The following is a 27,688-nucleotide window of genomic DNA, read 5'->3' as shown; positions in this document are numbered from 1 at the left end:
GATTTTTGGGGGGATTTTTTAGATAAATCATTATCTCAAATCATACCAAGATCATTTGAGGAAAAGTCTTTTCTTATCTATACCCTAAAGTTCAACCATATATTTTAAATTGTGTGAGATTTCACTGAGATGGACCTTAAAAGAAAACACATGAAGGGAAATATAAACAAAATGATCACAGACCTTACATCATGGTGATGATTTCAGGTCTCATATATATTTTACAAATCTTTGTGGGGGCATTTTCCCTTCACTGGACAGCACTCAGTCGAGCAAGACAGTAAATATCAGGAGAGAGAGCAAGGGGAAGACGTGTTAATCATACAGATGATTATCAGAAGCCTAGGCCAGCAGGACATTTGGGTGTCAAATTGATGACCTTTGAATAAATTCCAGCATATGAGAAGTTGGTCATAGAATGTAGATATCAGTTTCAGAGAAAACCAGAAACACATGCATTGGATTGAAGGTTAATCACAAACTGAAAACCTTTCGTTTAATACTTCCTAAAGCTCTTTATCACCTTCGTTTAACTGTCGTGTCCAAAATTCAATTCTGCACATGGAAGTAGTGTGACCTTTTTAAATCACGACTCATTATCCGTAAAAACCTCAAAACGCCCACACAGGTTCCCTATGAACACTATATAAATGACACTTTTTCTTCTGTCAAACCCTCTTCAACAGAAGTGGTGACATGCACATCATCAGCATGGTGAGTATTCTGTGTAACGCAACAAGTTTAAGATGATAAAAAACTACAAAGACAGAGACATATATGGTGATTAGTGATGCTTTACATTATGTTTGATGAAAATAACTATTTTTTTTACAGTTTTATGTAAATTCTCAAACTGTAAATTGACATAGGATAAATACCTACCTTTCTATCTGTCCTAATTGAAATGAGTGACTAAAGAAATGTTTGTGGCTTTTTTTAAATTTTATTGGAAATTGCTTTCTTGATGTAATGTTATCACTCTAATCAGGGACTTGTAGCAGTTGTCATAGTGTATTTTGTCTTACAACTGATGCCAGCACTGTTTATGTGTTTTGATATATAGTGACATAACAAGTCATAATACTCTGAGCAAATACAGGTTGTCTCCACAGAGAAACAAACAATTTCAATCTCATTTTATCTCTGGCAGTTACACTGATTGAAAACAATCTGGCAGACTTATTGTATGTTATTAAGAGTTGTATGGCAAATGCTGCTGCTGTCAACTTGTCTTTTGTATAGTATACAGTATAAAATAACAGACATTTTTCCAATTTGCTTTTTTCTTATTCACTTTACATTGCTGCACAAAAAAAGGCGGAACAAACTAATTGAAATGTAGTTACAGTAATAATGGACAATCCAAATAAAATATGACCTAGATATGTATCAGACAACTGATGATGATGATGATGATGATGATGATGATGATGATGATGATGAGGCTATAACTATGATGAGGCTATAGCGAAACTCATCTGATGTGATCTAATGTGTTAGATAATACTATAACCTCATCCTTTGTCTGCAGTATCATTTTAATATCACTGTGATAATCCTGTTTTTATCATTGTGTTTGTACTGTGTCCTTCAAGGAAAAGGGAATAGCGGTAGTTGTAATGTTATTGCTTGCCAATAAGATGTAGTAAATGCACTCGTAGTGATAGGCCCGATAAAAGGCAGAACTAGTTGTAATCAAACACAGAGGCTGCAGTAACAGTAGGCTGACTAATCAGGTGCCTCTCCTCAGTTCCTCTTGCCGGTGCTACTCCTGCTCTCTGGTGTGGATTCCACTCCCACCTTTGAGCACCGAGACTCTTTCACCGGGGAAGCGCTCATCTGTGACAAGTGTTCACCAGGCACGCACATGACCAAGTACTGCACCGCCAACACGCCCACCGCGTGCGCGCCGTGCAAAAGCAACCACTTCACGGAGTTGTGGAACTACCTGCCCAAGTGTCTCTACTGCAGCAACTTATGCACAGAGAACCAGGAGGTGGAGACGGAGTGCACGGCGACCACCAACCGGGTCTGTCGGTGCAAAGACGGCTTCTTTGACTTCTTTGACTCCTGCATGAGACACAAAGAGTGCGGACCCGGACACGGTGTTCAAACAAAAGGTATGTAACAGGGAAAAGATAGTTTCTTGTTTAACTTTGTCATCGATTTTCTCTATCTGAGAGATATTTTAAAATATAGGCCTATGCCTACCTGTGGGACATTTTTGCAGTGGATGTGCATACTGAGGCTGCATCAATGAAAACAATGTCCTTGTCTACATTTATGGGTGTTTAGAAATAACGAAACAAATTAATTCAATAAACGATGCATTAATCAATCAATGTTGTACAGGAGTAGCAGCCCCGAGACAAATTTGAGGTTAAAGTAGAAACTCCGCGATCACGTTGGCTCTCCGGAGCCGCATCGGCATTTTAAAACATTGTAATGACCCCAAATGCATTGTTGTTTCCTTTAGGTACGTCACAAACGAACACTGTTTGTGAAAGGTGTCCCGATGGCTACTTCTCTACCTCATCGTCTGCGCTGGAATCGTGCGTAAAACACCAGGAATGCGCAAACGGACAGATTGCGCTTCTCCCTGACTCAATCAACCAGGATAAAATGTGTGGCACCTGCGAGGATCTTACAAATAGCAGTGCGTATTGTACTCTGTACAGTTGATTTTAACCGTTCAGCACTCCGTTATGATAACGTAAATTGCACAATTCTTTGGTAGGGCAAATGAAAAAGTTTGCATTTAAAACTCATGCGCAATAACTTTCTTTTTCAGGTGACACGCTCAGAACTTTCTTCTCAGGATTCTTCAGTATGCACAGGATGCGTGTAATAAAAATGAAGAGATTTGTTGCCAGGTGAGTCTATAGCTTCCCTCTGTAAACCGTCGTTTTACCTCTGTACAACTAATCCCTTCATCTGTGAATTCACTTCATACATAGACGCTGATAAGCCATCATCTCCCTTCAACAGGTACATTCATAAGTCAGAGGAGGGGACTCTCCCCAAACAGAGGGGTCCTCTCATGGATCAGATCAGAGCGTGGCTGGCCCAGGCTCCAGAGGAGCAGCTGAAAGCACTGCCAAAGATGCTGCAGGCTTCACAGCTCTGCTCCTTGACAGACAAACTCGAGACAATCTTCAAAGAGATTAAGCAGCAGAGTCCAAACTGTACCTTACCACTCTTAGATGTTTAGAAAACAGAGTCCATGGTACATACAGCATGGCATTACCAATACACCTCTGTCTCTTTTTTGGCATTTGTGTCCGTTTGATAACAGGTATTTCAACATATTTTTCATTTGCATGTTAATTGGGAGGGCATGCATTGCCTGCGCCTCCATATATTGCCTCAAAGGTTGCAACCTAGTGATCCCTCATACCGTACCGATGTCATTGTTGCTACTCCTAGCAGCAGTGACATGTGGTGACGCATGAGAGAAACATTGGGCACCTTTACATACAATGATGATGTCCAATTCCCCCTGAGCTCTGTTACTTAAATTACCAAAATGTAGGCTACAGAAGAATGTGTATACTTAATGAAAGCTGCCAAGATGTTGAAAAATACTCAAGTGTTGCTTTATGAACGTATAGGTCAGACTATTTACTTCAGGGTTATAAGGAGTAAAACATTATTAACTGTCCAGTTAACTGAAACTTGAGAGAAACTCCACAAGTGAAATATGCAAATACTATGCTGACCATGGTTGCATTACTCAAATGTTACATTAGTACATCATAGAAACTTGTATTGATATGAACGTGAGCTATAACTGAAAAAAAATGTTGTCATAAAAATGTAGGAAGATCTGTAAAATTGTGCGATATCAAACTGTAAACGTTTACATCAGCTAAATAAAGCATACCGGTAAGTTGAAATCTGAGCTTGTCTGTAATTTAACCAAATCACCACAAGGTGTCGCCATCTTCCATCTCTACCTCTTTGTATCATACATGACATCATAAACTGACATTTTTACAAACCGTATAAGATACAGTGAAGTTAGTTGTTGAACTATTGTTCATTCATTTATATACCTGTTCACTTTTACATAACTCAAAATCAAAAACGTTTTCGTCTTTCTTCAAAACAGACCATCGCACTGTCCCAACCAGTAGATGCACACAGTCTCATCGGTTTGTGGACTATTGTGCTGTTTTGTCATCAGGAGCATTTTGAAATAGTGGACAAGACATAAAAATGTTCTAAAATATGTGTTTATTTTGAATGTCGAGACATTTTTATTTTTTATTGTATTTGTTGTTAGTTATGGTATGGCTGTATAGGCTACATACTGTCATTTATATTTACTGCGTTGAGAAAAGACCATTCTTGAAATATTCTTTCAAAGACGGATCATGTCTTTTGTGATACTCAGTGTAAGTGGCCAATTAAAACAAAACTACATTCACAGCTGAAAAGTTTATGTAAATCTCAGTTAGCATCATTTGTATTATTATTATTAGTGGTAGTAGTAGTATTTTAATATTAAAAGAGCCTTTTTGCAGGGACAATTTGTTTAGAGTGTATTTAAACTCGTAGTCGTGATGTCATCGTGACGTTATAATAGGCTAGTTATACGAGGGCTGTATTTATCTCCAATTATATGTCTATATTAAGATGTATCCATTGGGAGTAGCCTTGTGTTTGTAATGTAGCCATTTATGAACAGCGTCATCCTCTGCTGCAACACAGGCATGGGACCAGGACCCCCATCAGCCCCCGTTAGGGACCGCTAGAGGTCCCTGGTTCCCAGCTTGGGAACCAGGGACTCAACCTATCTCAACCTATTGTAGCCTGCTCATTAATATCGGGCTGACACCACCACCACCGCCCCCAACGCCACGCCACGCCGCTCCGGCATCGCATCGGCTCCCTGACTGTCGCATCACCGAACGGGGAGGGGCCCCGGTTTCCACTATTGGCTGGTGGGCTACTGCTACACCGACAGCTTTACGGTAGGGCCACGGCACGGAGGATGTGTGTGAGCGGTGGTCTTTTCATCTCCCCGAAGCGCAGAATCGGCTGCTTTTCAACATGATTTTGAGAGGACTTTAGCGGGTGCTTTTTCCTTACTCTTTCTTCGGCATACAACCTGCACACAGATTCACGCGGACACATTGTCCGGACACCGCGAGGGGAGGAGAGGAGCATGTAACCGGGACAATCGCACCGGCGGCGGCGGCACCACCTGACACTTCGGTCTCTCTCTCTCTCTCTCTCTCTCTCTCTCTCTCTCTCTCTTTCTCTCTCTCTCTCTGTCTCTCTCTGTCTCTCTCTCGCGCGCGCCCTGTTTCCTCGTAATCTGAGGCTTCCCGATGTGTTGACTGAACTCGCTTCGTCATTTTTGGATATTATCTTCAGCAAAATGAGCGAAGAAGTGTCAGAGGTCCCCAAAGAGCTTCTGGGTAAGCGCAGATCATTTGTAGCCATGTGTCCAGACTTGAACAATTACTGATACTGCCTCTATCATGTCCCTGACTCACAGTGTGCATGTGCTCCTTAGTGACTTAGTGTCTTCCATACGTATGGTGGCTGAGAGACAATAGTAATGCTATTATCTCCCACAGTGTTGATACTATCCACCCCCCCCCCCCCCCCCCCAGTTTAATTGTGAAATTATTTATTGTGATAATTAGTATATCTCTTTTCAAAATATATAGTGGGATTACTAAAACGCACTTCCAAAGGGTGAACCAACAGTATTAACAGGCCGTTCATAACATAACAACCCTAGCCTGTAAATGCTTCAGCTGCAGTAAAGCTTGAAGCTGTGTATACATAGAGCACTGCTGTTGTTGATCAAGGCGCTTGTACTGTTGATGTAAGGTGGACTACAGCCTATATTTGGAAGAAAAGCTAGATGGTTTAGATGTCACCTCACATAACTTTGCAGGGTAATTCATCCCACAGTAACCTTGGTCCGCTCTCACATATCTAACCTGGAGGTCTGTCCTCTTGGCTTAAGCCTGCCATGTTTCTTTCGCTTTATTTGTACTGAGTGTGGACGTACCTAAGAGTCCTGCAGCCTGTTTGGCTCAAGCTCTGAGTTTTCTTTGTTTTTGCAAAGTAGCTCAGTTTTTAACACCTCAGTGCAATGTTGAACAAGCACAAGCTCTCTCTCTCACACACACACACACACACACACACACACACACACACACACACACACACACACACACACATGCATTTATTTGTGAAGCAAAATCGCAGAATGTAGATGAGGCTTAAAGGAAAATGCTTGGTCATGTAGTCGGTTGGTCAGGCATGCGTTCATTCACAGAATGTTTCAGCCAGACAGTCGATTATTCTACTCTGTCATCTGGATCCTCACACAACTATCATACATTTGTTTCTGTGTTATCGGCCCTGTTGTTTGAGCTCTTGCAATATAAGAAGACGCAGACACTAGAAGACAAAAGTGTGTTCCTTTTTTTAGCTGGATGTGGGAATTCAACCCTTCACTGTTCCAGTGTACATAACATAGTGTCTCCTATTCTCTTAACCTGTTAATCATCAAGTTCAAACCTTCAGTTCCCCCTTAGTAACCTTGAGGTTGTTAAAGTCAGCTCTGTCTGACGGTATCACAGGCTGTATGTTCTACATCAGCTTGTGCCAGCTCTTCTCTGAAGCTACACAATTTTTACAATGAGGGAAATATTCAAACCCAAGACTCAACATGTTTTTAAGGCTGCACCTTTTCATCAACTTGAAATACTCTAGATCAATTAAGCAGGTTCTCTATCTTCACCCCCTCTCTCAAAGAATTGTCCTTTTCCCAACGCGGCACACTTAACGGCAGGAATTTGGTTTGTCATGATGCTACTGCCATGGGGTGTTGACTGGAGGAGTATATAACCAGTCATTGTTTGCTGGTGATTCAGCGTCATACAACTTCACTCTTGGAATCCGGCACGTACGAGGAATGTCAGCATGATGCTGCAGATGGAGACACCACAAACTGAGTTCAAAGAACCAACACGGAGCAGTGAGGTGTTTGTGGGCCATGTTGGAGTGCATGTTTACTGACATGCACTCCAACACTTCATGGCAGGAGAAACAGACTCACAAACATATTTTTTGAATGAAATAAGATATTTTTTCTTTTAAGTGACATGAAGCAAAGAAATGACTCGTGTTACCCATCAGAGCTCAACAGGCAGCTGAAGCTGTTATCTCAGAGCAGCTAGTGTGTTGGACTGTCTGAACACTGAAGAGTTCTCGGTATGCTAAGGATGCTTACATGCCTTTCACCTGAGGCTCTGTATACGTTTGCTACTGCTCCTAAACTGGTTTCTGTTTGTTGCAGAGCAAAGCTCAGCTGAAAGCAGTGAACAGTTTGGTCTTCCTCTCTGCGGTCCCGTCGGTGCTCGTCATTGAAGTTGGTCAGAACAACGAAACAACAAGCAGATAGTAGCTGGCGTTGGGTGCAATAACCGAGAAGGTTTCTTTGCATACACAGAGAGAAATGTTGATAGATTGTCACCTCTATTTGTTAGTTTGACTCTTTAAGTCTACGTAAAACAACTCACGCTTTACATGTTGTTTCTATGATCTTCCAGTAAACACCTCCAAAGTATGCCATGAGCCACTCTCTGGAGTGGAAGATATAAACGACAGATCTCATCTGTGACACAATCAACACACAGGTCTGGATTGTCCGAGGATCAATAAATGGGCGACCGACTTAATGGGCTTGTGTTGGAGCCCTTTTTACGAGGCCATAGGTCCCCCGTTTCGCCACCTTCCACACGAGTCCCTCTTGAAATTCATTTGAGCGTGACCAAGTGCACAAGCCTTAAATGACACATTTGAACCACAGGGCAGCTGGCTAGTAAAACGTCCACTCCTGTCACAGTTTTAATAAATGAGCAGAAAAATTGAATTAGTAGCAAAATGATATACGAGAGTCTGTCAGGGGCTTTTCTTTTTTCTTTGTTTGTCTGGGACCGAACACTGCCCAGTGTCATTAAAACATACTAGATTTCATTTTGTGTAGAGGAATCTCTGTGAATACTGGCTGTCTAGCTTTGCAGAAATGCTGCAGTAGGAAATGGTGCACATTTTCCATAGAGTTTATTTAGAAAAGGCTGGCAGATGAACCTAATTATTAGTTTCACTTTGATCTGATGATGGTTTGTGGAAGCCTGTAGGCAAAGAGGATGCATGCATGCCAGCACAGATGTACACACACACACACACACACAGACACACACACACACACACACACACACACACACACACACACACACACACACACACACACACACACACACACACAAAACCCATCTCTGTCTCAGACACGTGTGCACAGACTATATCAGCCGCTGTGTGGTGGGTGAGTGACCCAGATCTGCTCTCTAAACCAGTTCCCTGACGGTGGAGGCTTACACTGGGTGTGAACAAGCAAACCAAACAGAAGAACACACACTCAGCATATTGCTCTGTGTGTCGGTATTGATGTTCATAGATGGTCCAAATATTATTTTGGTCCAATTACTAAGTTTATTACCAAATACCTGCAAAACTAATGACATCAGCCTCAGTTGCACTTTTTTTCATGTTAGCATTGTTGTTTTGAACATGTTAGCATGCTAGCATTTAGCTCAAAGCACAGTCTGCAGAGACTTTAAAATGCTGTCAGATTTCACCAGGCGGAATTGACTTCTTGTAGTGTGGCTGCAGCCATATTTTGTTATGTTTGTATTATTTTGCTGTGCTATTCTATAAACAGAGATAATAAATAAATCTACTACGTGAATGAGAGACCCTGTCTCTCAAACTTGCTGGACATCGTAGAGCCCTAATATTTTGAAACCATTGTTCAACCTGATCAAATCGAAGAAGGCGGGTCAATTTGAAGATACATGCAAAGCCGATGCGGTCTGACTGCACAATTAGTCTTGTTGCTTGATAAATGTCCAGAGTGATTAAGTGATTATCAAAATTGTTGTTTCATTAATTTTCTGTTCGTCTTACTCATTTTTTCAGTATCATAATAGCATGGTAATTATAATTATTAAAGATAAGTATGTATGTGAGGAGATGCACACAGTTTGTTCAGTTCACTAGATTGTATGTGTGTGTATTTGATGTCAGAATTACTGGTGGCTGTTTCACATAGATGTGATGACATCTGACACAAAGAAATCAGTCTTCAGAAGAGGGATTCATGATGCGCAAATTAAATGAAAACTAGAAGAAAGATCATTCCTCTGGTGGTGTTTAAAATTAGACTTGATACATTTTTCATGGATGTACTTTTCTAATCAGTGGATATGGAGAATTATCCCCTCTGGCAGAAATACACTGATCTGTGCTCTGCTGTAGAGGTCAAAATGTTGAAATTCTGACTCAACTTGAGCTCATGATTCAGATTGGGTCTGTGTTAACACTTTGTGGAAAGAGCCTACAAAGTAACGAGATTGCAATGGATGATTAACCACTTGGCAGCTATTCTCTTCTTCCGATTCAATGCACATCAGTGCAAAACTTTCCAAGTGTCGAGACTGAATCTCTCCTTATTTGTATCTCCTCTCTCATTTTCTCTGTGTAGAGAGTGTGAGGGATGCAGTGGGGAGGAAGGTGAAGCTGTCACTGAGGAGGAGAGTCAAACTGGAGATCAAAGGAGACAAGACGGAGAACAGAGTCTTGGTGAGTCAACTCCTTCTGCTTTCAAGCTACTTCTTCATTAAGGGGAGTTAAATCTTTGCCTGTCTTCTTCTTCTCAAACGTATCTCTGCTCTTACAATGTACAGATTTCATCTCGGAACATCACAACCTCTCCATTTTCATCTCTCTCTCTTCAGCACTTGAAAGACATTCGTTTTTCTCAACTACTTAATCACTTCACTGCATTCTCACTTATTCTCTAGTTCAGTTTCACTTTGATTTTGGGGTAATCTCCTGCTTATCAAAGTTGGAGAGATTGTGGGGAAACAATGCTGACATCACCCTGAACGTCTTGTTTGGTTTGAGGACTGGTCATCGTAGTAATGTTGTAATGGGAGAATCCCAAAACAGTTTGCCAAAAGCAGTAATATCATTCAAGCCCGCTGGTCACATTCACTTCAAGTGGAACCAGCGTCATTAGATGCAGAGAGGTTTCTTCCAACACAGAAGGGTTTGTAACTGATTGCCAGTATGCTTCCCAGTATCTGGGTTGTGGGGTTTTCTCTGTGGGCTATATGTGTGCCAAAGTTTAAGAGTCCTTTGCAAATTGAACAAGAAAGTGTTGCACGAGATCTGAATAACTAATGATCTATCGCAGTTTGATAAATCAGACTCAAATGTGGAAAAGATTCATGGATTCAGTAAGTTAAACTAGGCAACACCTTTAGCCACACATTTCTTTTCACTATATTGTTTTACATGTTGCAAATTAGCATCAGTAAAAGTGTGCCCAATAACCAAACTGTTCTTGTTTGGAGTGTACTCATTGGTGTGCAGACGACTGTGACTGGATTAGTTTGATACTCAAGAAAACTTTAAAATGTGGTGTTTCTCAGGCAAGTTCTGGAGTTATAAAGTGTGTTTTTTTCTGTTATGGATTATGTTTTGTTTTTTTACAACTGACATCAGAGGTAATGATATCCTTGGAAAGTGTAAGCCAAGCTGAATCTAAAAGTATGATTGTGTTTAAATTGACTGAGCTATGAGTACCTTAAGTACCTTAATCGTCTGTATTGAGCTGTGTGCCACCACCGCTGCTGCTGCTGATTGTGTTAAACAGTGGGCCAAACTATAATAACTAACTTCCTGTTCTTTTTCAGAACTGTCTCTTTTTCTTCACACTGTATCTGTCTGAAGCCTCTCCCTGCACGCCTCCCCTTAAAGTCTCTCTTTCTCCTGAATGAAAAGTCAAGCTAAAACAATAAAAGCAGCAGCTAAAGTTAAACACATTGGCCCAATACTGAGGTATCTCATTCATCCAGTCCCACCTCTGACTATGTGTCCATGTTGGCCCGGACCATGTGTCTATTGGCCAGGTGAAAATAGCAGCTCAGGCCATTAACTACAGAGCAGTTCATACACTGAATGCTAAATAATTAATACCTAGTAGATCATTAAAAATGCATATTGTCTCTTTCTGGGCTTGAAGCGGATTAAAAGCGGAAGACAGTTCAGACGGAAAAGTTCCTTCAGTAAATCAGTATCCGAGCAGGGTCCATAAAGTTTGATGGTTCAATCAGAAAGCTTTCCTTTGCTGTGAATGAATCTGCACAACGTTTAATATGTGTGGGCGGCTCTGGGTGGAAATGGCAGGAGCCTTTTAGCTAACTCTCAGTGGAATGAGAAGCTTTCAATTATACATCTCTGTGTGGAAAAGACAAAGAAATCAGGTTGAAGAGAAACTTTTTAAAGCGCTGTGGAGAGGCCTGCACAACCAGGTTGTCTGCTTTAGGATTTGATCCCATACGACAGTAACAAAACTATCAGCCAGACCCCTGGGCCTGATAACACTTACATATTTAACTTAAATATTCAGGCATTTGTAGTTACTGCAGCCAATTAAATATGTCATCAAGGGACATTAGCAGAGAGAGAGAGAGAGAGAGAGAGAGAGAGAGAGAGAGAGAGAGAGAGAGAGAGAGAGAGAGAGAGAGAGAGAGAGAGAGGTGAGAGACAGAAATGATGAACTTCACATTCACATCTCTTGTACTCGCTAAATGAGCGAGTACAAGATGCAATGGGAGCACGCTGAGGTGGGAAGCAGCAGGAGAGAGCGAGTTCCTATGCAAGAACATTGCATTTGTCAGTTCATGTAAGCTAATCATTAACTGGAGACACATTATTAATGCTGGAATCTGGAGCCATCATATGAGAGATTCATATAAAGCTCTGTGTGAGGATTTTTTCATTGTGAAATATCAACTTTACCATGTTTTAATTTACATTACTAGTATATAGGACTGTCACAAAATTCCACTATTGTTCATTACTTATTCTTAATGTCCCCTCTGTTTAAGACATCGGGGAAACACGGAAAAACAACCTACGTATATCAGTGGAAGCAGCATGAGCCTCCTAAAGCTTTCTAAATAAACTTGAATTTTACACAAATCTTTTCAAACTCTTGTTTCAAAATCTAATCTAAAGTCAACAGAAAATAGCCCCAGGATTAGCTATTATAGCAAACTGCATAGGGCTGTACCTCTAGGCAACTTGTCAGTATGTATGCCTTGTACAATACCCATCACTAGAACGACCACAGTTATGCAAATAAGTTAAGCTTCCCTTTAAGGACTCTGAGAGTTGCTCATACTGATGTGTGGTGTTCTTGATCATATACTAATGCTTAAGAAATGCGCAAGAATGTATGCCTCTTTTGGTTGTTTGTTAAACAATGTTTTTTTTTTTACTATTCAGCATGTGTTTCTGGCCGTCTGCTAACACGAGACAACACAAAAAAAACTGCATATCTTTTATAATCTAGTTCAGTCAAGTGCTTGGTTTGGGGCTAGTTCTCTTGACGTGGTTATGACAACAATGTCATCATGTGGGAGTTGGAAACAGAGGCTATAGTGGCACACACACACACACACACACACACACACACACACACACACACACACACACACACACACACACACACACACACACACAAACACACAAAACAATGCAAAGAAGTGGGAGTCAGTACTGGGAAATGAGGAATTCCAGTGGAGTGGTTCTGGTATTTCATCCAGACGCAGAGCATGAGAATGACTCGGAGAGTTTGTATCAACGCACTGCTTGACCGGACTGAACAAACAAACCAGTGTTTGTTGGTCTGCAGAAAAAACACAGTTTGAGAGGCCAATTATACGGGAAGTGGCTCAGAGTGAAAACAAACATGTGATCGACTTTTAGCCTGTGAGTGTTATGGTATCTAATGTTAGACATGATCATGAAAGAACAATATATTTACAGATTAATTTGGGATCAGATGTTGTAATGTTATCTGTAAAGTGAAACTCCATCTCAAGTGTTTATAAGAAGTGTACGAGCATGATGCAGCACAATTTGGTGTTTTTTAAGACCATCACATGGGTTACTACTCCTCAGCCTGTGAAAACTGTATAATCTTGTCTCTCACAAGCCCATTCAGTTTAAGCTTAAGTTTATTTTCTACTGTGATCACAGATGTAATAAAATCAGAGACATAATAATTAAGTAACACTACCTCAAGAAACGTATTTAGTTGTTTTTTGGATTATTTAGTAGTGACGGTGCCCATTAATTAACATTAATGTAAATGTGCCAAAGGCTGTTTTTTTTAATCCATAGTCAGTGAACGGATCATACTGATAGCACCGCTGTCTATTGGAGAGTAATCACGTAATCTGTGTGACTAATGCATTGACTAATTCTACTGCCTGCTTCCTGTGGCTGAGAGTGGAACACACCTATCGTTGTGACATTTAATCTGTTAACCTCAGACAATATTACTGTATTAACACAACAGAGTTGTCTGTTTATACCACTTTGACATGGTGTTGAACTCCATGGTAATGCATGTTAGAGATTTTAAATCTAGCTGCCTGATACATAAATTGTAGCCATTGTGATTTACACTCTGGATTTGTTGTTTTTAGTTGACGTTTAATGAACGTCCTTTGTCAGCTTACTGCAGCCACATACAGTAGGGAGAGACAATGCAGGGAATCTATTTACAGTATACAATACACCCATAATGAAGGAAGGAATATGGTTATTTTCTCTATCAATTTGTCAAATACACACAAGGCTCTCCCCCTTTTCCCGCGGAGCTTTGCTCAGACTGGGAGTGGAGCACTACAGTGCCCGAGGCGTCTCTTAAGCACACTAAAGCTTGATAGATACAGTCATCTCCCTCCTTTGAAGACGGAGGGATGAAGGAGGTACAGATAATAACATCAGTCCATCAAACACACCCCGGGGAAGAGGCGAGGCGAGGCGAGGGGAGAGGAGGGAGGATGGGAGACGGAGGGAGAGGAAAATGGGCAATGAGACGTACTGTAAAGGGCAGAGGGGATGCAAGGGGAACGGACAGAATCATAAAGCTGTGTACTGAAAAACTCTTGCAGTGTGACAGACAGAAATCATCAGTGACAGAGTGTAAAGCTGGAAGAAATAGAGACAACTCAGCAAAAATCATGTCATTTAAAAGATTTGAAGACAACGTAGTGTCACAAAACAATTAAACATTCATACAGAGGTATAGGATTGCTAATGGCGTTGCTATATAAAATCATTCAGTATAAACATATATTATGAAAGGAGAACAGCTTGACTCCAAACATTTGGTCAGACCTAGAGATCATAATGCTTTGGGTTGTCCTGCCATTACTCACGTTGCAGTGTTACTCATTCACAGATCCCTGGCTCCCATTTAAAACTACAAAACTGGAGGGTTGGTGTGGTGTCAAAACTTCCTCTTGAGCTCCTGGTGTGAATAAAGGAAAGTGTGTGTGTGTGTGTGTGTGTGTGTGTGTGTGTGTGTGTGTGTGTGTGTGTGTGTGTGTGTGTGTGTCCTAGCCAGAGACTGTCACCAATAGTTAACTGCTTTATTGCATCTCATTGTTTGCTTTGTATGTGGGAGTGGCACTAACACAGCACAAACCTGCCACACTTCATCACAATTAGATCTGGAGTAGCTCTGATTTTAATCTTATTTTTATTTTACGATGAAGAGCGGGTAGAGCCGATATCTGAATCCAGGATGTCTGCATTACATGTTTTGTTTCAGAATGGGTCCCACTGCCTAAACACATGTCCTCAGATCACAGTGTACTTCATTTTTACATTACGCTGCAGAGAATAATTCGTCGTGCAACCGTCCTGTGTCACACAAAATTAGGGCTCTAGGTTGTTGTTTTTTTGTATCACTGATACAACATGATAAACCATGGTCCCAGTTCTAATCCTGTTAAGTGACCTGTTAACACAAAAACAGGATGTAGCTATCTAACCAGAGAAGTGGTGCATCACAACAGCTCTTATATATATATATATGGAGCACGTATATATGTATGTATATACAGTATATATATATATATATATATATATATATATATATATATATATATAGATATATATGTATATATATATCTATATACATATAGATATATATGTATATATACATATATAAATGTATGTATATACATGTATACTGTATATATAAAAGTTTGCAGTATGCATTTTTAGAAGCTGACACTGTAGCGGATCTTCTGTATTTTTCCCTGTTAGATTCCTCAAACGTGCTGCTTCTCCTTACATGACTCTGCTGTAGGATAATTCAATAGAAGGCCAACAGAAAGTTTGACCATTTTCAAGTCTAACAAAGTCATGGGAACCACACTGTTAGCAAGAGCAATTGATCCATAATAATTGTATTTCATTGCAAATATTGTGCGTATGTTAAGAACGCGACTATGTCTGAGACTGTCTAAATGTGCTGTAATGTATTCCGAAGGTGGAAAATGTTTAAAGAGCCAAGCTTACATCTGAGAACCCACCAAAGCCTAACATCTCGTCCAACTCGTCTTTCCTGCCGTCCCTCTCTCCTTGTCATTAACCTCGAGGTCTATCATTAGGGGCAGTGACCCAGTTTTGTACTCCCTGATGATCACCTGTAATGTCCTCTCATGGGAGCCTGCACTGGTTTCTTTTGTTGTGGTGCTAAAACCCCTTCCTTAAAGGCTGCAGAGCAAGTATCCTCCACATTTTAAATTCTCTTTGATAACAAACTTTGGTATTCAGTCTTTGCTGTAGGCTGATGAAGTTATATATAGTGTGACTACTTTCTTTAGAGAAAAGTTTTAGCTGTGACTTTATTGCAACTTTGCATTTTAAGTATTGTTAGCTGTGGCTGGTTGGTCGCTCTATATAATCTCCTCTGATCACAGAATGATGATCTAAAAGTGAAGACCTGGAAACTAATTATTAAAGAGGGAGATATATTTGTATTTGTATTTATATGATGGTTAATGGTGGAACATATTGTAATCTCTATGTTGTATAAAAAAGGAGTGTATCTAGAATATAATAGGTTTTTTATATACTGCTAATTGGCATTGTGTTTTGTAACAGTGATTTAGATCTGTCACAGATGAAATCTTTAAACATGCAACATGTATGTTGTTTGTCTACGCTGTGAGAGTCCATCACTCTTCAATGGAGGGTTAAACACCCTAAAGTTTACAATTCTGTGGAGAGCATTTCTTTTCTCTCTTCTGTGCCTTTAAAGTGTCTTCATGGTTAATCTTTATTTCCCTCCTCTTTTCTTTTGCTTCTCAAAGTCATTCATTGGGTTTTTGTATTTTGGGATTTGTGGTTAGAGCAGAGTGACAAAAACCACATATACAGTGTGCATTTAAACTTCTGCTTGGTTGAGAGGACACAAAAGTACTTTTCTTTGTCCTTTAATCGAGGTTCGGCCCGAGTTCAAACTGTTACAATGCTGTTTGGCCCATAATCATTGTTTCTATTAAACAGTTAACTCTGCTTGAAGGTTCTCTGTGTGTCTGACCATATGTATGCTGTGGTGACTATTAACATACTTTGGGGGGCATTCAGAGCTAACCAGGCAGAAAGAAAGTGTCAAACAGGTCACCATTTCCCTGCTGAGTACAGTATATACTGTACTTTGGTGACTGTATAGCCCGCTATAGTGCGGCCTTTGATGATTTGTGTTTTGTTAAATGGACCAGATTAGACTCTGGCAATTACATTTACAATTGCAATTTTAATGGGATGTTTTACTTCAAAATGTTGAAGAGGATTCAGTTTAAACAGAAAATGAATTCATGATTTTTTTACTTATAAATGTAACAATTCAAGTTTCCACAATAATGTTATGTATACTAAATAACAGAAGACAAAATATACTCAAAAGAAGGATACATGTGGCAGTGATGAGAATATCATGAGAACATCTGAACATCTTAATGATTCAAAAAGGTGTTATGATAGAAAACAGAGAATAACCACAAATCTTCAGAAGCTGGAATCAGTTGATGTTTGAGAAATATATATTTAAACATTTAGTGTCCTCAGTCTGAAACAGTCTCATTAGGTACACTTCTTTAATCAAACGGAGCAATGTGTTTTGTGATTGCATTCAAATAGGAAGATCCTAAAAAACGCCTCACAGTGATTCCTCTCAACTTGAGGCTCATTTGCTGTGTCATACTGTGACCAGTTCAACTAGAGCTGTCTGTCAGAGTAGGTTGAATGCAGATGCTAGTTTAGGTTAGTCGGGGAGTCTAATCTTAGCGCACCATCCACAACATGCTTTCAGACAGTTATTTCCAGCCTCCTTCTGAGTGGTTTGGTTTCTGAAAATGTTTGGGACAGACTTAGCAGATTGAGCCGGTTAAGGACCACAGTTCCCAGGACTGTCTTTCAGCTAGGAGTGGGAGATATTACAAAAATGTTACAATTCTTTTTTTGTTTGATGGTTTTGTTTCTGAATAGTAAAACCACTCTAATTTCCTAATTTAAAAAAAATACAGCCCTACAAGGTAGCAAAACACCACACCAAATTCCTTTCTCAAATGTAACACTTTAAAGTTTGTTTAAAGTTTGTTTAAATATATATATTTTTTTTTTAAATCTACATGAACCACTCTTCATATCTGTATAAATTAGATTCGCAGCACTTATTTATATGATACGTCAGCTTTAAAGCCGGTCCGCCTGCAACTCCCGTCATTTCTTTCTTCCAAAATACAGAGTTTTATTTCAAACAAAATTATGACTGGTGTGTTAACTGCATTCCACATTAATCAAAGCCTCCTAAGTTATCATATGATTGGTTGCTGACAAACAATGTAGAATTTTAAACATAGCTCACTCCACATAGATCGCTCATCACTTCCAGCAAACTTCACGGAGGACAAGGTGGGCTGAAGAGCATCACTGATCTGTTTTACATATATATTCTCTGGTCTAGCACAGATAAAAACACAACAACACTGACTCCATCAGCAAGTTGGCATGTCGTTCACTATTGAGCCTTTTTGTAACCATTACCGACATCGTTATCTTCACCTCACCTGTCTCTCCTCCGCTCCGTGTGTGGAGAGCCTAAACGGTGGAAATGTCTTTGAGTGTCCCTGACATATGGCTGCTTAAGAGATAGTGAGTTTTTTGCTTTTGGGGAGAATTTCATTTAGCAGTGGTGCTGCACCACTGTTTGCAGTTAAAACACTGAAGCCATAGAACTGCAACTGAATGTGCATTGTAGCACGATGCTAACGATATCTCTGTAAAGGCAGATTATCATTCACAATCTAATATCATCATATTGCACACCACTACTAAGCACTTTATTGCAAAGCAGCAGACATGGCAGCAGCATGACCTCCCTGTCTCTCTTTCATTAGTGCTCTCTTTGCCTTCCTGGAGAAAGTGAAGAACGAAAAGAGAGCTCGATGCACAGCCATGCATAAAAAAACTCCACATTCGTCAACATGGCCTCCACAGTGCACTCCATCGCCACTAGCTACATGGAAGACTAGTCACACACATGCCTCAAATAAACCTCTTATAATTAGATTTATGCATGAAATTAATATTATATAAATAAATCAATAGCAATACATTTACTAAATTTACACTAAACACTACTAAGCACAGAAGATGCAAACCTTCCCAGTGAAAATAACTATTTCAATGACAATATTTTGAAGAAAGGTCTCTGTTGTATATTTACTTTAAATGACCACAGCTTACAGCGGTGTGTATGCATCATGTAACTTCTTGTCAATAATGTGTGTGAGAGAAAAAACACTCCCAGTGTGGCCCTTCTCATAAGAAGGTTGATCATACTCATTATGTCCTATAGTCTGCTCACTCACTGTCACATTTTAGAGGCTGAGTATCTATCAGTCTCACTCTGTGTTCTATTGCTCTCCACCCTGCTGAATGGGGATTTTTTTTTTTATAGCAAGGCTTAGCATGTTTCCAGTCCACAACGCCCTGCAAAAGCCTCCCTGGAGAGACATTAACCAGCCACATAGCCTGGCTCCATGCAAGCACCGCCCACAGTCATTCATCTTCATTACCTCATAGGTCAGGGTCATTGTCACTCAGACAGTCTTAGCAATATAATTGACCCTGCCTCAGGTCGTTGGCTTGATAGGTTTGGTTTTATAATATAGTTCTGACTTCCAATATGTGTAAAATAAGGTACTTCATGGAGCTCTTTTTGACCTCCTGTTATTTTGATGACAACAATGAATGTCTTAGTTTGAGCTTTGCTCTAAATCTGCACTTGTTTTCTACACGTGACCATGCTGAACTGGTCTGACTGTCCCTGTCCCTGGTGAGCACCGTTCGGTCATACTGTGGGAAAAGTTGCTGCTGGTGTTGTAGTGCAATGCCCTGGTTGGTACAGTGTCAGTCTGCTCTCGTCGGATGTAATTGAATGAGGTTTGTAGGTCACAGACAACAGTCAGCATTGATTGGATGATAATGACATTTGTGCACTATGTCATAGTAAACAGCAACAAGAACAATCAGGCCTAATCAATGTGATGTTTTCTGTCAAAACACTCAAGCCAGAGTGATAAACAAATACGAATAATTAATCTCCTCCAAAGCAGCTTGTTTGTCATTTTGGTCGCCTGTATGAGACTTTAAACCCATGTTTTCTCTCTTCAGGATTATTCAGACCATGAGTTTCAAACCAGATCATTACAGATCAGAGGATTGTGGAGTTATGTGTATGATAATGGACAGTTTGTCTCTGCCTTCAAGGACTCTGTGGCAGACATTTTTCAGCAGAACTGCACTGACTTCTCAACCTGCGCTCTAATATGTTTTTTGCCGCACGGTTGGTTTTTATGGCGTCCTTACTGTTTTTATCATTGCCTTCTGCAAACTGCTAACCATCTACCCTTCTCCTCCATTGTTCTATTTTATTTAATTTTCTTGTTTTATTTCATATGATTGTTTTATATTACTTTTGTCATCATAGCATAGTGGGTTCAAATCCCATACAACAGAGTACATTGTAAAGGATATGCCCTCCCTGTTCATTGTGTTCTGGGTCTTTGTGCTCATTGTGAGTGTGGATTTTGACAGATCAGCAATATGTTGAACTGGCTATTGATGTTTTATGACCCTGACGCCATGAATTATAACACATTTCCTCAACACTGTTTTGCTGAAATGGGGGGAACAGTGCCTTCCTCTTCAAATTGTTTCCTCAAAACCTTTAAAGTTATTATTCTACTTAGTGCTTCCACTAAAGCAAGATCCACTCAATTTCAGGTACTTTACCCATTCTCAGGTTTTCTGTTTTCTGATTCCTCTAAAATGCATAGCGTCCTTTTTGAGTTCTGACAGGAAACACAGTGTTAGTTTTACATAATACGTCTTCTTTTGGTCATTTTTACTTTGATTATATAAATCTAATCATGAGAGGATATTTGCCTCACTCATGGGGGGATTATCGTTCATGATCTAAACCACACTAATTGTGTTTTTATCATTAAAATCAGTGTTCAGCACTGAGTGTGTTTGTGTGTGCGTTATTAGTGCTGACTGATGTTATCTACCCGCTCCAGAGGGAAGCCATGGGTAATGCCAACACAAGCCCAGAACGAAATCCCCCTCCCTCCTCCTCTCTCCCTGCTCCTTTGTCTCAGTCATTGCTTTTTTCTTCTTCTTCTCTCTCTCTCTTTCTCTCTTTCTCTTTCTCTCTCTCTCTGTCATACCTTGACAAAGCATTGTGCTTCACTTTCCACTTTGGTTTTCTTTGTTTCTGGACTTGTAAAAATAATAACCTGTCCACCCTTTCTCTCTGTTTTTTTTTTTCTGTCTCACTTTTTCATCCCTGTGGTCTACAGCGATCCTATTTACCCAGAAACCTTGGCTCACCATCACATAGCTACACACACACACACCTCCTCCCCATTGTGTCTGGCTGGCATGCTGATGAATGAATGAACCCTTGTGAATATTCCTTATCTCTGTAAGCTAAACACACACAGGGTTCTTACAGGACGCCCTGCAGGCTGACACTGTTAAAAGAGGTACCACGCCCTATCACTCCCACCAGAGTCCAGTTTCTAAAAACCCTGATATCTATCCAGTGTTGGAGGGCATCCTGCCAACCTGGACTATAATCCTAATCTGAAAGCACAATCGGTTAATCCCTCTGCCCGGCCCTTTGAACACTTGGTCAGCCTCAGTTGTGCTGTGTGAGACACATTTGGGAGGTTGACTGAAGCTTGTTAGTGAGGCACTGATTTACAGGCAGCATGTAGAGATTATGCATATACAGTAAAACATATTGAATTACTGTGATTGATTGTACCCAATTTGGTGAAAAAAGGATTTTATTTTCACTCAGAAGACAAATTATCAGCAGCTGAATGCGAATTTTATAGCATACAAAGTGTTTCCATATATTTGAATCATCAAACGTACATTATATATGTCTCATTCATTATTCAACACATTGTGCATATCCGCAGACACGTTGTGTTCCGACTGAAAACAAAACAAGCAAGAGTGGCAATAAAAATACAAAAAAGGAAGTAAAACATGAAATTTAACATAATCAGACACCACATGTATTCATGCCTCAGCTCGCTGCAGCTGTGGTCTGATGAGACCAGCCAATCAAATCAGTTCAGGAAGTACCACTGTCAGCCGCCTTTGTTCCCCGCCACGCTCATCCCCTGAGCAGTAGAACACATAACGATGAGCAGGGCAGCGATAAAAGAAGATTGATGCCTCTCTTAATTCTCTCCATGGCTGCTGGTGCACTGTGGGGAGGATTTGCATTACTGAGAATGGTTTGCTCCAAAATGGGAGATCCATAATTTGATGGAAAAAAAAGATGGAAGGTAAAAATCATTAGCAGCTTGTCTATTTGGAGACTCTTCTCTAGAAAAGTATTCCATTATTAAGCATGTGTGCTCCCTAAGCAGTGAGTGCTATTTACTTTCTTGTTTCTGCAGGGTTTGGTAACGATTATACTCTCTACTTGACGTGTAAGGATGCTGCAAACAGACCACCACACTGTCTCGTGGCTGTTGTGTTAGTGTTTTACTGTATTTGTTGAAGTGTCCAGACAATCATGCCATGATTTTTGTCTTGTCTGAGACTGCAGAAAGAAGACCAGACTGCACACCATGTTAGCTGTTCTATCCCTGAACCGTGCTTCCAGGACTAGACCTCAGCTGCACTGTCAGCAGCTTGTCTTGGCCGGGAGAATCAATGTGTTGTAAAACAAATGAATTGTCTGCCTGAGTTTAGAGAGGTGAGGAGGCTTTTTTTCTGGACCAGATTAAGTTCAAGCTGGCCTCAGAGCTGTTCTCACCGTGGTGATCTTTCCTGTCTCAGCCCGATTGAGGTTCTATCTCAGCTTTCCCTCGTTATCATCTCAGAAAAGCCAATTCCCACTGCAGGCGTATGGCAGGAAAACAGAAGAGTGGGCTCCCTCTGCATCTGAGGGGATTAACAGTTTAAATTGTGCTCAGGGTCATTCTCGGGATGTTTGGACAGATTTGATGGCCATTTCTATGGTGCAGTTTTGAGATTGGCAGAGGTTAGTTAAAAGTTAATACAAGATGCTACTGATGTTCAACTTACCTGTGTCGGCAGCTTTGACTACCTTACATACAGTACTGTACTGTATACATAAACTGTGATAGCTAAATGAATGGCATCTCAAGAACTGGCCCTAGTTTTTTCCTTGCTTTGCAGTAGAGGTCTTCATGAACCCGGGCACAGAGTCAGAAACCTGACAAGCATCTATTAATTAAAAAAAAAAAGGAGAGAAAGAGGATCAGAAGGAGACGTGAGTATAGTTAGACGTGATCCAAAATGTGGCAAAACCGAACAGAGCTTAATAGAGAGAAAACAGCAACAACCGCAGCAACATGTTGTGCTAACAAATACCAAGCAGCCCAGGTCGAAAAGTACGGCAATTTAATAATAATATACAGAGCAAATGCTGTGCGCAGCTCTTTAACGAGGTGGGCCGGTTAACCAGACGTACATTTGTCAAAACCAACCATTTAATCCTCCTTAACGTTACTGAGGCAAAACCAAAAAATACAGTTTGAAAACATGTCTGATCAGCATAATTACTTAGAGATAAAAGCGAGACTGTATGCGTGTGTGTTTGTGTGTGTGTGTGTGTGTGTGTTTCTTCCATTGTCTCCAGATATACACAAGCCTCATCTTTTGAATACATTCACCCACACACCACACATACAAGCACATGCAACATTTGCATATAACCATACAGTATGTACTATACTAGAAGAGAACAGAAAGACGGTACGGCAGGAAACACTACAAGAATGAAATTATAGAAAACAATATTTCAGGTTACACTTTACAATCTGTTAGTATGTTGTGTGATGACTGTACCTCATGTACAGAATGCATTTCTTCATGGTGCAGTCCACCTGGCATCCAATTTGAGATAAGGAAGACGAAGAGAGCAAGAATGGAGGGGAAGAAAAAAAAAACAACCACTGAGCATTTTTCTTCTTTCACAGAATGGATTATCCTATATTGGTCATACAATCCTCAACATACAGTCTCATACAGATATTAAAATAGAGCATCTAGGTCATTTTTTAGCATTTGGAACCTTCTGTAATCATGTAGTGTAAGTATACTTTTAGGCAATTGTTAAAAATACAGCATTAGAGCACGGGCCAAGAAGGATGAGGACATTAAGAGATTAAGCAGTGGGAGGGAAAAGCAGAGATGTGCAGGGTAAGAGGAGGAGAGAAATGCACTGCATTGGACAAATGTTGAGCTGATTGATTTCAGTGTATTAAAAGCTAAGATGGGGTCATCCTAGCAGCATTGGTTTTAACAGAGATGAAACGGCTTTTAAACACTTCCCTTCATTAAATATCTTCCCCTCTGATTTGATTTAAATCTTGGCTCCTTATCAGCAAAACAGCACTTAGAATCTATTAAGTCATTTCACTTTGCCCTTCAACTGCCTCTCCCTCTCCCACTGTCTCGCGCTCCGTCTCTCTGGTGTCCACTTGTCTTGTCTCAATGGCTGATCTCTCTCTCTCTCTCGTTCTACTTGTTCCCTAAACCTACTCTCACACTACAGTGCTGCGTTGACATTTTTAGTTTGCAGCCAGCATATCATGACTCATTAATGTTGCACACACACACACACACACACACACACACACACACACACACACACACACACACACACACACACACACACACACACACACACGTGCAGGACATGCTGGCATTAGTTATGCAATAAAGAGTCTGTGTCAGCAGCGGATGAATGTAATTGTGGCTGGGTTGCTTTTTCCACTTTGCTATTTGTGTTCATGAGTCAACAGATGATTAAGTTCCTAAACAATAAATCTCTTTTTTGTGCATTTCTTTGGTTTTGAAATGTCAACCAAGATCCAAGTGATTAATCAATTACTCACCAATTGTATAATTAACAAGTCTTATCCTTTTTGTACTTATTCAAGCTGCAACTTTTTTTATTTTAATAGGTGGTCATTTTAGGAACACTGCTTATCAGCTCTCTTGCCAAGAATTAGACGAGAAGATGGATCTCACTCCCATGTCTGTCTTTTAACTAGGAACCTTCAGCTCCATAAAAGTGCAATTTATCATAAAAGTGCTCCATAAAAGTGCAATTTGTCATGCACAGTTTAGTTTTTGTACTGGTTAAACAGATGATGTGTTAATTGGTGAGCTTTAGAGGTGCTCATTGGTGGACAGAGCCAGGCTAGCTGTTTCTCTCTGTTTCCATTGTTTATATTAAGCAGCTGCTGCTTCATATTTGACTGATAGATATGAGGGTAATATTATTCTTTCTGTCCATCTATCAGTTAGAAAATTGTATTTTTCCTAATGTCAAACTAACCACAGAGGTTGCAAGTGCACAAGAAGAATGAAGGAGAATACCTGATTCATCTGGCAAATATATTGTTTATTAATTGTTAAATTACCAACAACAGGAAACAAGAATACCTCAGGAGTGGTCAAACATTTGAATCATTTGTATCTAGCATTTCTGATGATGTTTGTTGGAGTTTTTAAAGACATTGCTTGCTCTCACCCAAATAAATACATGTGAAACAGTTTCATGGATAGATATAATGAAGTGTGAACGCACCCCAAGACATGATGGATGAATAGCAGCATCTTCGGGGGGGGGTAGGTTTCCTGTGGCTGAGTGCTGCCACAGCTGAATGACTGCAGATGAAATACTTGTCTGTGTTTCTTCGGTTCCTACAGAGATTCAGCATAACTGTAAACCAGCGTGAATGTTGTTTAGGGCAGTGAAAACTCATTGACATTCTCAAGCAAGGCTTGGCACTGTAGCGTGCTTCTTTCATGTGTGAGTGAGTGTCTATCAGTATGTGTGTGTGTTTGTGTGTGCAGTATGGGCTAGCTGTTGCCATAGTAACGCAATGTGTGAGTGTGCACATGTGAGTTGGGTCAATTGGAGGGGGGTAGGTGGGGTTTACAGTTTGACAGGAAAAAAGATAATCTGGGAATGGTACTATAATACCATGAATGGACTGCACAGTGTGTGTGTGTGTGTGTGTGTGTGTGTGTGTGTGTGTGTGTGTGTGTGTGAAGAAGATTAAATTAGTGTGTGTTGTATATTCTGTTAAATGGATGATATTATTTATTAATATAACAATAAAAATGTAGAAGAGAAGTATGTGTCAAGTATGTATCAAATGATTTTGGCTCTGAAATAATAGAGCTGTGTGTGTGTGTGTGTGTGTGTGTGTGTGTGTGTGTGTGAGAGAGAGAGAGAGAGAGAGAGAGAGAGAGAGAGAGAGAGAGAGAGAGAGAGAGAGAGAGAGAGAGAGAGAGAGATGCTCTCTCTGGTATTGTAGACATGCTCCAATGCTGCTGCCATCTGGTTGGCTGAGTGGAGCTGAAGCGAGTTGGTGGTCGCCGTGAAATCATTGGCTAATGGGAAGGCTCAAGGCTTTAAGTTCACTTAAGACACACACACACACACACAGAGAGAGAGAGAGAGAGAGAGAGAGAGAGAGAGAGAGAGAGAGAGAGAGAAAGAGAGAGAGAGAGAGAGAGAGAGAGAGAGAGAGAGAGAGAGAGAGAGAGAGAGAGAGAGAGAGAGAGAGAGAGAGAGAGAGAGAGAGAGAGAGAGAGAGAGAGAGGAGGGGGGTCATGACACAGGGGGGGTGTTTTTGGCTTTGTCCACTCACAGTGCAGAGGGGCAGTCATGCATTGACAGCAGGAGGATGGGAGGATGAAAAACTGCTTGAACAAGTTATAAAGTGAAACAAATTAATTTAACCAGTGATACAAGTGTCCTTTAATGCTTTGGTTGATTATCTAAGTATTAAATAATTTACTTCCCTCTCTAGACCGTACAGAAATGATGAAGCTCAGTTGGTCAGTTGGTACCTCCCCCTCCCCTCAGAGTCAGCAGGTTCTTGGCCATTACTGGTTTGGACTGCAGCTGAAGCTATTCATCTACTGGAAACCAACTGATGTGGTGTTTTTCACCAAACATATTGTTAAGAACTAAAACCATGACTTAATGCTGTCAGACACACACAGGCAAGGCTTCCTTCTATGGCAAATACAAAGAAGAAAGGTCTCTAGGGTCACACAGCCGAAGACCTTTTTATGTAACCCAACTTCAAAGTTCTGCAGCCATATTCTCACAACTTCTGCCTGCAGAACTCCATCCTACATACTTAGTGACCACTGTTCTTGATACAATACTACAGTATAAAATATGAATGCTGGATGATTCTTGTTTATTACACCTTTGAACTTACTTTCAAAGGTTTGACAATAGTTTCTATCTATTATGATAATATTGTTTTCACCAAAGTGATTGTTGAGGGCTGGTAACAGAGCAACATTGTTAAAAAGAAGTCTAACAAAGTAATGGGGAGTTGGGTTATAATACTGCTTTAAAGGGCCACTCCAGCAATTTGTTATTGCACCTACATTAAGACAACTCAAATGTGTGCACCAGAGGTCGAGATATCCTGACTTTTAAGTCTCTAGCATAGGTCCAAAATAACTGATGTCCCAACCTATCAAAATTGGACCTTGGTCATGTAGTTATCTTTAAAACTAGGCGATTCCATCACCAGCATATCTGCACGCACATAGTACGTAAACGAGAGCTGCGGTACAGAAAAGGGAGAGTTGACTGTAGCAGTGGTGACTGGTGCTCTTTAGGAGAGGTTATCTTTGGTCACACCGTCCTGCCTGTCCGCCTCCATCACATCAAACCACAGAGACCCTGCCTGTGGAGCTGATCCACAGAGGGCTAGGACACACGGTCATCCTTTTTCATTTTTCACGTTGTTTCAAAAAGATTGTGGCAGTTTAAAGACTTTCCTTCATCTTGTTTTCTCTATTCACCTCTTTTTCTTCTTTGATACCAGTCATTGTTTATCAAGGACTTGTTTGTAATGCCGTGCTCTCCTTTGCACATCTTATATTTTCTCTCCTGCTTTCAAACCTTCTCTCGCTCACTCGCGTCTCTCTGCTGCCATTTCTCATTTCCTTTCTTGCCCTTGCAAGCTTCTTTTTGCATTTTTCATCTACTCTAAACCAGCTTTTTTTCTTTCTCCATTATATCCTCATGTTCCCTGTTTCATCCACGGGTATTTTATCTTCTTCAAGAGGTTTGAGCTATGATGAAGGCACATGGTAATTGCTTACCAACCAG

At 40.4% G+C, this 27,688-nt stretch overlaps 2 protein-coding genes across 4 annotated transcripts in view; both read left to right on the top strand.

The window, feature by feature from the left end:
* The first annotated feature begins 691 nt into the window (after window positions 1-691).
* LOC137891191 (tumor necrosis factor receptor superfamily member 6B-like) lies at window positions 692-3,896 on the top strand. The gene is made up of 5 exons (XM_068735689.1): window positions 692-714; window positions 1,751-2,120; window positions 2,477-2,656; window positions 2,792-2,873; window positions 2,989-3,896. The coding sequence occupies exons 1-5, from the start codon at window positions 697-699 to the stop codon at window positions 3,209-3,211; spliced, it is 873 nt and encodes a 290-aa protein (XP_068591790.1). The 5' UTR covers window positions 692-696; the 3' UTR covers window positions 3,212-3,896.
* A 1,076-nt stretch (window positions 3,897-4,972) lies between these two features.
* The window catches only part of LOC137891057 (F-actin-uncapping protein LRRC16A-like), a 67,091-nt gene continuing 44,375 nt past the window's right edge, over window positions 4,973-27,688 (top strand). For all 3 annotated transcript variants that reach the window (XM_068735480.1, XM_068735479.1, XM_068735478.1), the window contains exons 1-2: window positions 4,973-5,426; window positions 9,575-9,672. In XM_068735480.1, coding sequence (XP_068591581.1) covers window positions 5,387-5,426; window positions 9,575-9,672 — 138 coding nt within the window. In that variant the 5' untranslated portion in view covers window positions 4,973-5,386. The remainder of the gene's footprint in view (window positions 5,427-9,574; window positions 9,673-27,688) is intronic.

This window comes from Cebidichthys violaceus, unplaced genomic scaffold, assembly GCF_023349555.1.
Source record: "Cebidichthys violaceus isolate CVI_PGR_0920_01 unplaced genomic scaffold, fCebVio1.0.p SCAF_7, whole genome shotgun sequence".
NCBI lineage: Eukaryota > Metazoa > Chordata > Actinopteri > Perciformes > Stichaeidae > Cebidichthys > Cebidichthys violaceus.
The sequence above is the reverse complement of the archived record's forward strand: the minus strand, read 5'-3'. Positions and strand labels throughout refer to the sequence as shown.

Coding starts and splice junctions, on each gene's coding strand:
- LOC137891191 (XM_068735689.1), top strand. Junction 2,121..2,476: donor ACACGGTGTTCAAACAAAAG/GTATGTAACAGG, acceptor TGTTTCCTTTAG/GTACGTCACAAACGAACACT. Junction 2,874..2,988: donor ATGAAGAGATTTGTTGCCAG/GTGAGTCTATAG, acceptor TCCCTTCAACAG/GTACATTCATAAGTCAGAGG.